Source organism: Biomphalaria glabrata, chromosome 2 (genome assembly GCF_947242115.1).
Source record: "Biomphalaria glabrata chromosome 2, xgBioGlab47.1, whole genome shotgun sequence".
Classification (NCBI taxonomy): domain Eukaryota; kingdom Metazoa; phylum Mollusca; class Gastropoda; family Planorbidae; genus Biomphalaria; species Biomphalaria glabrata.
In genome coordinates, this window is record NC_074712.1 from 14,053,580 (window position 1) to 14,066,040 (window position 12,461).

Sequence of the window (12,461 nt, forward strand, 5' to 3'; positions counted from 1 at the left end):
CCATGTTCCTCTTTACTTGATGATTTCTTTTCACGCCTGCTCTCCTTTTATCTTCCTTTTTTTTTTTTTTTTTGCCTCCCCTTCCTCTATTTCCTCATCTGAGACAATCGGGAAGGCAAAAAAAAATTGGCCAGAATAGCACAGTCCACAGCAGCCCTTTCAAAACTTAAAATAATATGGAAAGATAAGGGCTTAGCCCTCGGCACCAAAATCAGACTGATGCGCTCTCTGGTCATGGCCACATTTTTATATGCTTGCGAGTCGTGGACGTTGAATGCAGAGCTTGAGAGGAGGATCCTAGCAATGGAATTGAGATGCTACAGAAGGATCCTAGGCATCACATTCAAAGACCGCATCACAAACCAAGAAATCATAGACAGGGTTACTGTAGCGATCGGAGCCCATGACGACCTGCTAAATATTGTGAAAAGACGAAAGCTTAAAACCTTTGGCCACATTACAAGATCTACGGGGCTCGCAAAGACCTTCCTTCAGGGAACAGTGCCAGGGAAAAGAAGAAGAGGCAGACAGAAAAAGCGATGGGAGGACAACATTAAAGAATGGACAGGCCTGCCATTGAGAGAGGTTCTAAACAAGGCAAAAAAAAAGGGAGGAATGGAGAAAGACGGTTGACAAATCTTGCCTGGTGCCCCAACGGTCCAACAGACTAAGGGATAGGTAAAGGTAAAGGTCCTCTATTCCCTCGTTGTTAAGAAAGAAGTAAAAAAGAAAACAACACTAAAAAAATAATGTCTTTGCTTTCATCAGAAAAACCAGTCTATGATGAAGGGGGATCAGAACAGGACACGTATTTCTAACAAAACCCTTTTGTTATCAAAACCCAGTCCATAGGATTGGGAGGTCAGAACATGACATGTACTTGTCAAAACCCATTAGTTCTATCAAAACTCAGTCCGTATGAGAAAAGAGGTCAGAACATATCATGTACTTCTAACAAATCCCAGTCTATAGGAGAAGGGAGGTCAGAATATGATATGTACTTCTAACAAAACCCATTAGTTCTATCAAAACCCAGTCCATATGAGAAAGGAGGTCAATATATGACATGTACTTTTATCTTTTATCATATTGTAATATAAACCAAAGTGGTGGTGCTATAACTTTATTAGAAGAACTGACCAGTGGAATTGATGGTTTGTGAAATGCTGAGGCAATATTGAATCTCAAGGAAATTGATATTATATTTATAAGGCCTTGTAAAGTAAAGAGTATATCCTAGGGACACACATAAGGGCTTTGCAAATAGCTACATCAGCCATGATAAAAACCTCTAAAAAAATTTAGATGAGGTAATCTCATGATTAAAACCCCTTAATACATTTTGTTACTCTATGTCCCAACAAAAAAAGAGTTTCTCTTCATGTAATCATCATTTGTGCAACATTGAGAATCACAACTCATATTGGTACAATCAAAAACCTACATATTTTACTTTAAGACTTTTATATAAACATTTAGTTACAAATAATTAATATAAAACTAATCAAAGAACTGACAATAGAAATTATTCAAATCAAATTTATTTACTAATATTTTTTTCTTATAAATTGCATGTTTGAAAATATCTATTATCAATCCATTTTAAAGCAAACAAAATGTTGTTGTTTTTCTGGTAAAATTGTGTGTCTAATATTTAATCTCTTTTTAAATTTCAAAATATTTTCATTTAAAAAAAAAGGAAAATTGTTAAGTAAAAATATTTTTTTTATAAGACATTAGGATCATTTATGTCCCTACAAAATATATGCATAAAAAGTGCTTGTCATATTCTTTAAAAATAAACATGACATTATGTTTCATTATAAAATGTGCGCTAAATTTGTAAAAAAAAAAATTAAAAAAATAGACAGATCAGTATCAATACTGCAGGATTAAATAAAGCTCAGAAAATTGGAATAAATTGAATAAAATAACCTCATTTTCTACTGACCCATAATTAGAAGTGGTAAAACTTGAAGCAAATATTAGTGGTAATATTCTGCACTATAAATATTTCTAAATGTTAATAGTAGTTATTGTAGTACTATAAAATATTTTTTGTATAAAGAACAGGAAAATGTTAAGCATAGTGTGTGTATAAAACATGCAACAGATCACAGCAGTATATTTGTTTAACATAACAAAAAAAAATGTATGTATAATTACATTAAAGAAATAATTTTATCTATTGTCCGAAACAACAACATTAGTTCAAGGGACTAAAAGTGTTTCACTAAATGCTGACAGTATATTTTATTTATGCATGTCTAGGACAAAAATGAAACTAGTACAAGCTGAACCTGTGTCAGCCAAAAATTCATAGATCACAAGATGTACAAAAACTCATTAAGTATATAAAAAAAAATGAGAAGAAATGTACAATAATAATACTGTTCTTTTAAGACTTGGTAGCTAAAATATGCACAGAAGTTTTGTTTCAATGAACAAATCAAAACAAAAAGAATATTTAAAATAAAAACAACTTCAGATCACAGATTGAAAATATGCACCAAAAAACAAATTTGAAAACACAAACAGGCAAAGAAAAAAAAAAGAAGTTTGGATGGGTTTTCTAAGAGTCAAACTTCTACAAACAAACAATGGTGAAAGTATAAGCCAACTAGGAAATCAATTCAAAACTAAATAGGTTCTAAAATAAGATTACACATTAACAGAGACCTTAGGCCTACAGGGTATAGATTTAAAACAATACTGATAGTATGCTCTTTAAGCAGCACCAAGTATTTTTTTGCATCAAGAGTAAAAAAGCTGGTTCTTTTGCATTTTTAAAAAATGATTATTACTAGATCTAAATAAATCAACAAATTGTTTATTTCCTTATCCTATAGCTATAAATTATTTTCTTTTTAAAATTTGTTTTATATTGAAGTATTCTTTCAAAGGAAAGGGTGAAAAGTGCATTATCAAAATTAAATCTTAGAAAAAACAACAATCAATGTGCTCACTAAAAACTGGGCAGGTTTTACAAGGAAACAACCCTGGGAGCCATTGGAAAAGTTTTCCTCATGGCCAAACACTTGTCACGATCGATGAACAAGCTGTTGTTCTTAATGCTGAGATCTTGCTCCAGTGCAGCTTTAGTGCGGAGAAGAGCTTGCAGTGCGTTCTCAGCTTCTCTAAGTTTTTGCTGAAGGCTGTCCACTGTGTCCGTGATTTCATAAACTTCCTCCACAAGTCTGAAGAAACAACATTGATTCATGCATGTAGTTCAATAAAACTTATTATTAAGGAAATCTTTGACTGAATGTATATAACAGTGAGATGGGTGCTGAAGTATAAATGGCTCGACTACCTATCAAGGGGCCCTGAGTTTGAAACCCAGCTCGAGCTGAGTTTTGTTTTCTGAATGCCTAAAGACAGCCTGGAAGACTTCTCCCAGATAACCTCTGCCCTCACTGGTCCCTGATCTACACTGGGCATAAATGATGCACTATACAAGTATTTTTTTTTAAATATGTCCAAGGCTAATCAAATTATATTAAAGATTTAGATCAAAATATTTTCTTATGTTGACTTCTCTTTTCAATAAATCTTATTAAAGCAAAAATGTATAGTCCATTAAAGTCCTTGAAATTGTAATATAATGTAATTATATATTATATTTTTTTAAAAATCCAACCTGTGCTGTACAGGATCTCGGCACAGTTCTACATTTGGCCTCCTGAGACGAGTGTCCAGTCTTGTTTGGGCCACTTGCATTGGAGCTTCCTTATCCTGTATAGCTTTCTTAAGGAGTTCAATGTTCTTCTCCATTTCGAAAACTTCTTGAAGAACCTTTTTTAAAATAAAAAAAAAATATCAAAAGTTTTATCTCTACATTGTTTTAAAAGAAATAAGTCTCAAACATCAAACATAAAGACTATCATTTTTAGCTGTCCCCGAAAGGGGAAAAGACGCTATTAGTTTTGTGTGAAATGTCTGTCCATCCGTCCCCTTTAGATCTCGTAAACTAGAATATTGAAAATCCGAAATCACAATATTTTAGATCATTCAAAGTTCTGATGCAACGGCTATTTTTTTTTTTCTAAAAGCAAAAAATCTAATTTTTATAATCAGTTATGCAAGCAGTTTTTTAAAGAAAAAAAGCTAATTAGTATGCATTAAGTATGCATTATAAGTTAGACCTAATTTAAAACGAATAGTAATCTTGTAAACTTTTGTAAGTTTTTTTTTTATTTTGTTATAAAACTCCACTATATTTTTTTTAGGATTTGAATAAGAGATTGAGCCTATTCAAAACAAAATTACATCAATTATAAAACTTCAGTTAGGCCAGGAGAGGTGCGGTAGCTGAGCTGTAAAGTGCTTGGCTTTTGAAACGGGGGTCCCGGGTTCGAATCCTGGTGAAGACTGGGATTTTCAACTTCGGAATCCTTGGGCGCCTCTGAGTCCACCCAGCTCTAATGGGTACCTGACATTAGTTGGGGAAAAGTAAAGGTGGTTGGTCGTTGTGCTGGCTACATGACACCCTCGTTAACCGTAGGCCACAAAACAGATGAACTTTACATCATCTGCCCTATAGACCACAAGGTCTGAAATGGGAACTAGTTAGGCCAGGTTCACATCTAACTTTGCATTCACTTGCACCTATCCTTTGATCTGCTGGACCCTTGGGGCACTACACAAGATCTGTTAACCTTCTTTCTCCAGTCTTTGATATAATTTCATTTGGATGTTCTTTCTGAAAATATTGAAGCTTGCCTGGGTGGACCACTTCGGGGGCCGATTTTGAGTTTGTGTTTCCACACAAACTGTCTTTGTAACCTTGTTTTTTTTAATCTCTTGCTGTAAATAAATATTTATATTAAAGGGGAGGTAATGTTTTAATGATGTTCTTGGTTTTGCACATAACAAATTAACTGCAAATTATGGAGTCATCATTAAAATTTTTCATTTGAAAGTTTTAATCAAAAAAATACTTTTAAGATATGAAAATTGTTGTTTTTGCTGTAGGTTGGTAAGTCTATTGCTTATGAAGTTAATTTTGAATTGGTTTCTTAAGTCAACATTTTATCTTTACAAAATAGACATCTATCCTAAATGCTGTCAAACCTTTGAAAGATGTGTCTGGATTTTGTTTCTTGCATCTGTGGTTTCTTGGGCTCGCTGATTGAGAGCAACATTGACAGCATTCCATTCTTGCCACATCTCATTGTTGCAGGCATTGATCACAGACTCAATTTCATTGCGCATATTTTTAGAGGCTGCTCTCTCAGCTTGTGATCTCTGGATGTTGTTGTTGCTAAATTTAGCCCAAGTTTCAGGCACTGACAGGCTGTTAAACAAATTTTAAAAAAAAATGAAATTTGTTTATATTTTAGGCCATGTTTCTTTATTTTATGCTTTTTAAAATATTGTTCTACCGGGTATTGTTTCTTTATTTTTATACTTTTTAAAATATTGTTGCACCAGCGAACCACTTAGAACTGGTTTAATATGTTAGTGTTATGAAAGAAAGACAAGGTTTCTTCCACCCAAAATGAAAAAGAGAAACAGAACAAGAAAGACATCATCACCCTTGACAGACCAGCAAGATGAGAAACAGTAGATGCTCTTTAGGGTGGTCTGAACTGGAAGGTGTGAAACAGTGAATGGGCTGTTCCTAAGGAGTGGAAGACACTTCTGATGTGTTGGGAGGGCAACCATTTCTGGGTTAACCTCAGAGTGACAGATTTGTTACCTTGTTACAGAAAACTGAAGACCAAGACAGATGTTTATGTTTGTAGTGTCCACTCATTCACAGTTTTCATTTTTAATAATAAACATCCTTCAACTAACCTTGGCCCTTTTTTATTATAAATGTAACAACTAGTACCTCATTTTTTTCTTATTCTCTTAAGACTAAGTAGAATTGATACTATAAGACAAAGAATATTTGATATTAATTTTTCAAAAATTTAAACGTAAATAAAAATGGTTGTGCACGTCAGAGCAATGAATACTGTGTTGTACATTACACAGGATTATAGAAACACACCTGTTGTCTATTCTATGTACACCATCATGATAAGCCAGCCCTCTGCTGGTGTTTCTCATGCCATGACATGCATTGTCCAAGTGTTCAGCCACGAATTTGTCGATAGAATCCTTCTCCAGTTCATGTTGGGATGCTCTGTTTAAGCTGAAATTACAAAGATTGTGTCAAACATTTGTTTAGTTCAATATATTCTATTCAAATTTCAATACTTTTTAATTATATTTTGATAAACTTAATTTTTGAGAATATATTTTCAGTAAATAGTCTGCCTAATAGTTATTGGGGCAATAATAAGTTTTCATGTTCCATGTACAGAAGAATGTCATGAGGTCAGCACAACAAAGAACTCTCTAATAATTAATATATATCAGTGTTGAGTGGATGTCCTTTTATAAAAGTGTTAAACCTTACAGAAATTCTACCTTGGGTAGCCAAATTTATCCACCTTACCTGTTAAAAAGAAAGCCTAGTTGTTAAGAATATATTTACAAATAGTACATTGAACATTCCTTAAAATCTACCTTCATCTACTAGTAGACTTCTTTTTTCAGAAATAATGTAATCATAAAACATTTATTTTGTATTACTGCACTTTTATTCCTATAGTAAATATAGATCTGTTTCTGTTTTTTTTTAATCAGCCAATATATATATATAATTGTTTATGTTTAACATATATTACCTTAATTGAACATTGGCTTTGTCAACCAATCCCCTCATCTTATCTTGACATCTCTTAATGACATCCACTTCCTGAAGATAAAGGAGACTCTTTTTTGTATGACATATTAAAATATTAACATTAAACCTTATTTCAGAAAGGAAATCACTTACAATAGGAAAAACAAAGGGAGTATTTAGTATTTATACTTACTCTTATTAGAGCCTTCTCAGGATTGTCATGCACTAGGTCAATAGACTGTCTCTTCTCTCTGTGGTACAGACATTCTTGTGCAAGGTGTAATGGGTTTTCTGTCTCTGCCAGAAATTTCTCCAAAACTCTCTTTGCCTAATAAAAAATTATACATTTCTAAAATGTTGAATTAAATAAACTAAAAATACTAAATACCTAATTCTAAACAGGTATGCAAACCCTTACATAATCAATATAGGGCCTATTCAATTTGAAAACATTCAAATATATAATGATTACATTGAAATGCAGCCATAATTTATTCAAAAATATGCTATGCAGAAAAGAAATTACAGTCTGGTTTAATTGTATATCAACCAAAAGAAACTTTCGTTCAAAATGTTTCAATTCTCAACATGTTCTATCTTTTTGAAACATTTGATGAAAAGAACACTAGTCAAGTAGTCTACCTCTTGGAGTTGATTTGTCTCACTGATCATGTTGTCAGTTTCAAGGTTCAGCTCATTCTTCCAAAAGTTGATGTCACCAATTCTTTCACCCAATCGTTTCCCAACATCATTTTGTGTGCGCTTGGTTTTGTCATCTGCTTCTCTGAAATCATTCCATCAAAGTCATATTTTAATTAAGTGACTCATTTTAACACTTTTATGATCAATTTGTTATTTTTAAGTAACCAAAATTATGTAGTAAGTTACTGACCTACAAAGTCGTACAGTATCTAAGCGTAGCCGTTCAGCTCCACTACGTACTCTGTCAGATGCTAAGTAATTGCCTTGATTTGAGGCCATCCAGTCATTAGGTGTAAACCTTGTATAAAGGGCATTTCTGGCTGAAGCAAACACTGGGGGTACTTTCAATGCATCCAATTCAGACAACTGGGTTTTTTGGGAAAATGGATCTGGCATACTGCGAGTTAGGGGAATTGTTGGATTAGTCTGTTGAATATAAATATGAAAGTTTTCATGCTAACCATATAATCGACATTAAAAGAAAAATCAAATTATTGAATATAAAGCTGAACTATTTTTGTAAAAAGCAGTTGTTTAAACTAAACTATAAGTACTGCTTTACAATAGTAGGTGAAGTATGTTACAACTTGAATCAACTATAAATAAAAATATGATACAGAAACAAAACTACAAAAATTTCAATCATTTAGAAACAAAACTACAAAAATTTCAATCATTTATCAGTATTTTACAATGCCCAAAAATCCTATGTTTGTCAGAATGTGTCAAATTTTTTTAATACACTAAGCCAATATTCTTCACTAAACATTAAGAAGGACAGGAAACTCTTCAATCTAATGCATTTGATAAAAGCTTCAAACTAGTACAAGAAAAATATGTCACCTTTGTGGACTGATAGTATGCACTTGGCCTCCATGGTAATGTTGTGAGTGATCTTCGTAAAGGTGATGGCGCTGGATAGGTGTCAGTGGTTTTGGAAACATTCTGTAAGTTTCCAATAGTAGGCAACTGAGGATATTGTGTAAATTGTCTGGGCCCAGTAAGATATGTTGCAGTCTGAGTCTGACCCAGATATTCCATTGCTAAAGATTTTGAACAGGGAAATAGTTTTTAAAAAAATTACAAAAAAATAGTTCTATGTAAATGTTGGTCTGAGATGTAAATAGGTAAAGTTTAATGCTACTTTAGAGTTAATAACAATAGGTTATCAAAAGTCGAATTTAGCAACATAACAAGCATGTTTGCTAAATAATTATTTAATTAAAAGAGATAAAATATAATAGCCTACAAGTATGCAAATACCAATATAAATATATTTTTAAAATTAAATGTTAACTAAAATAGCTTGGAGCTTATTCTACATGATTAAGTGATGTTCATTATGGAGTGTTGGGGTTCTGCTTAATTATCAGAAAAATTTTTACATGTTTTTAAAAGCATTATAAGTTAAATTACAATATCACATATTCTATATGTAGATTTCTAGATCTACATCTAGTTAGCATTTTAAATAAATGTATTTGTATTAGCACATATGATGCAAATCTAATATTTTAATGAAAATTTACATAAATTAAGGTTCCTTATTTAATTGGTCAATTCCTTATTTCCACATTTGTTTTTAAATTAGATATTAAAATAAATATATATATATATGAAAAATAATAGACTGAAATGGATTTGAGATCTACAGATATGTCATAGATATATAATATATGTATCTTTATTTTATAATTAAGTTATAAATTACATCATTATAATGATCATTACCATTTTTGTTTATTCTGTCAGCAAAGATGATAAAGCCAATAAAGGGTATTTATTTATAATAGGCCCCTACATATATATTTTTTTATTAGACCCAGGTCCATGGGTTTAATCTATATATATCATCATATTATATATAAAAGTGTATCTTATTATTATATACTTATAGAAAGTTATATGCCTACTAAATATTATTGTCTAGGTCTACTAGGCTCATTAAGAGTCATTATACTTATACCATTCATCGCACTTCTATCTATCAAAAGATTTCCACTACTTGCACCACACATTGGCCTTTGATGATAAGTTATCAGCGGCACGGTTATAATTATTCTAATCGCACTTCTATCTATCAAAAGATTCCCACTATTTGCACTACACCTTGGCCTTTAATCATTACGCTATAAATAAGTACACATCCAGATTTACCATATAATATTAGATTTCTCATTAAGAATACAAAGTGGAAGAGGAAACACTATAAACGCATTAGTAATTATGTCATAAAATGTAAAAAAGAAAGCATTCTACATAATCATATTTATATATAAAATATTTAATTGGGGATGAAATGACAGGGGGATGAGTGACCGGGGGATGAAGTGACCAGGGGATGAAATGACCAGGGGATGAAATGACCGGGGATGAAGTGACCGGGGATGAAATGACCGAGGATGAAGTGACCAGGGATGAAGTGACCGGGAACCATTATTATGATGGTCATGATTATGATAAGCCGAGTCAGCAGAAATAATATAATTATAAATCTATAGATTTGACTACATGTATTTCTGCACTAGTATTACATGATCTAATTATATAATAATTATAATTATAGTATGTAGATCTATATTAGTTTAAAAAAAAATACTATTTATTATTCTTTATAATGATATATAAAATAAACTAGATCTAATAAACCTATGTATAAGTATACATAGATTTGATAGATCTTATAATCTTATTTATACTTTAATAATATATAGTATAGTGATAGTCACAATATTATAGTAGATCTAGTGAAGTAGTGTAAAATCAAGATCTAGCCTAGAGATTTCTACATTTCTAGATCTAAATATAATAAGAGATCTAGATCTATAATAATCTAGATCTATATACTATATCTAGCTCCATATTCTAATTACTAATATTATTATGATATATTATAATTACACGCATAGTTATAGTTATAGTATAGATTGTGATCACTTGAATTAAGTGAAATACTAAAATGAGAAAATTTTAAGACCGAAGACAGATTTATAATTTAATAAATTTACTAGATCTTATGACTATAATTAATCTAGATCTATATTGTATATTTCTAAATATAATAATCAATTATTATTATAATTATAATCTATTTATTCTATTATTCTATTATATTCATATTCAATTTAGTGAACATACTTTTCTTTATAATAAAATCATTCCTAGCTTAACTAATTGATGTGTTTATAACAATGTGTCGTACCTTTTTAAATGTAGAACTATTTAATTTAAATATCCTATAGTTTTCAGTTGGTATCAGTTACCTAACTGATGTGATGGGGGACTTCACTTGTCGCGTTGCTAAGGAAGCCTTACCTAAGAAACGGGTGCGCGGACACCTTTAATTAAACGTCCGGTAAGTCGCGTTCACACCTGGCAACCGAGACGCACAGCACAGTTAGCTGCTAGCACGCCAGAGGTTGTTAGCAAAAGTTGACCTGTAAACGGCGTCTGTTGGGTGACGTGCTCAAAAAAAAAATGGCCAGCATTTATAAAATATTTATGACCTGTGGTAGACTCTGCTTACTCAGGCACGCAAGGAAAATCGTTAAGCAAAGATAAATTTAAATATTTTACACAAGCCTATATGCCTACTATAATTCTATCATAAACTAGAACAGACGCAAAATATTACCGTGAGATTAATAACAAATGAATATTCACATTTGAATAAACTCAATAAAGTAACACCATTAGAATATATTAAAATAACATACATAACAGAAGACTTCGGTATATCACAATTATACTAGTAGTAACAATGATGCATAAAACACTGACCCATAAATTACAAATACAAAAAACACAACCTAATAAAATACACTAAACATGTTAATTAGATCCATGTATTCTTTAAAAAATAGAGTAAGTTTCTTTTTTGCCCCTGCAACAGTAAACCTTTTTATTAAGAAAAAACAACAACACAGAGTTGTCCAAATGTTACAACAGTAATCAGTGGCGTCACTAGGGTCGGTGTCACCCGGTGCAATAAGTTTAGGGTGCCCCCCCCCCGCTTTTAATTTTCATCGATTTTTGCAAAAATATATAATTAGTCAATTCTATTTGAAAATCCCATTGTATATGACATTTTCTCAATACTTTGCCTATTTTAAAATGTATATTTATTAAAATCACCTAACTATGTTTCCTCTGTTATACTTTTAGACGGAAAAGGTATAACATTTTGCTATGTTATTAAAAATTTTACTACCATCTAAAGGGGAGGAATGTAATTTTGCCACTACCTTAGTCATCTATTAGTTTCAAAGGTTGTCATGGCCAGGGGTGTCAATGGGGTTAAGCTCCCATTGTCTATAAAGTACTCCTAATGGCATGCGTCTCAAATAGCCTCTGACAACTAAGTCCAGCACCTGGCCTGCTCGTGTGGCTTAGATATTAAGCCCGGCGAAACTGCTCTTACTAACAGGTGAAGGGGTGAAGGCGGATACCTGGCGCCACAAAACCGGGAGCTTCGGGCAGATGGAGCTCGTCAGCCTAGTAAGGCAGTTCATCTAGGAGAGGGGTACTCTGACTTCAAACCCCCGCTGCCTTGCGGTACTGAGGCTTCAGGAGACAACCTCGAGGAGAAATCAGGAGTGAAGCCCCTTAGGCGTTGGGAGTATCAGCTATGAAATTCCCTCCGGCAGCTTCTGCAACTGAGTTGGTGCCAAATGTAATGCGATGCGTTCCTTTGGATCACATCAGCAAGGTCGAGAGAGGGATCATGACGCATGGGCCACCCATGACCCCTTTATCCAAGGCCCAGGAATGCGCCCCGGAGAGGAAACTCTGGTGCTGCTGCAAAGCGGCTAAAACAACACGGGAGACAACAGTTACGGGTTATAAGTCCAACTTGATTGGCGTAATGTATGGACGCCACGGGTTGTCTCTGACGGTGGGAGAGGTCTTCGCGCCTCACTGATCAGCTACCGCCCGCCTCAACCTGGGCAGCCCCCAGTCAGTTAGGTGCTGATCCGCCACAGCCTGCCTGCTCTAATGGGTGCTTAGAGCTTAGTTTAAAACGACAAGTAGGCTGGAAACTTGCACCAAGCAACAAAAGAAGAAAACTTAAACTGAAAAA

At 33.0% G+C, this 12,461-nt stretch overlaps 1 protein-coding gene across 1 annotated transcript; it reads right to left on the minus strand.

Annotated features, from left to right (window-relative positions):
* Positions 1 to 1,521: 1,521 nt before the first annotated feature.
* On the minus strand, positions 1,522 to 10,742 carry LOC106078627 (tektin-3-like). Its single transcript, XM_013239567.2, has 10 exons — positions 10,584 to 10,742; positions 8,225 to 8,424; positions 7,572 to 7,807; positions 7,322 to 7,463; positions 6,873 to 7,007; positions 6,681 to 6,751; positions 5,999 to 6,142; positions 5,074 to 5,296; positions 3,641 to 3,795; positions 1,522 to 3,197 (listed from the first exon to the last, which is right to left on the minus strand). The coding sequence occupies exons 2-10, from the start codon at positions 8,420 to 8,422 to the stop codon at positions 2,984 to 2,986; spliced, it is 1,518 nt and encodes a 505-aa protein (XP_013095021.2). The 5' UTR covers positions 8,423 to 8,424; positions 10,584 to 10,742; the 3' UTR covers positions 1,522 to 2,983.
* Positions 10,743 to 12,461: the final 1,719 nt, after the last annotated feature.

Excerpts from the sequence above, each read along its gene's own strand:
- LOC106078627 (XM_013239567.2), bottom strand. The coding sequence starts at position 8,422 with ATGGAATATCTGGGTCAGACTCAGACTGCAACATATCTTACTGGGCCC. Across the intron at positions 7,808-8,224 it reads CATACTATCAGTCCACAAAG|ACTAATCCAACAATTCCCCT; the intron begins GTGACATATTTT and ends TATATTCAACAG. Across the intron at positions 7,008-7,321 it reads AGACAAATCAACTCCAAGAG|GCAAAGAGAGTTTTGGAGAA; the intron begins GTAGACTACTTG and ends ATTTTTTATTAG.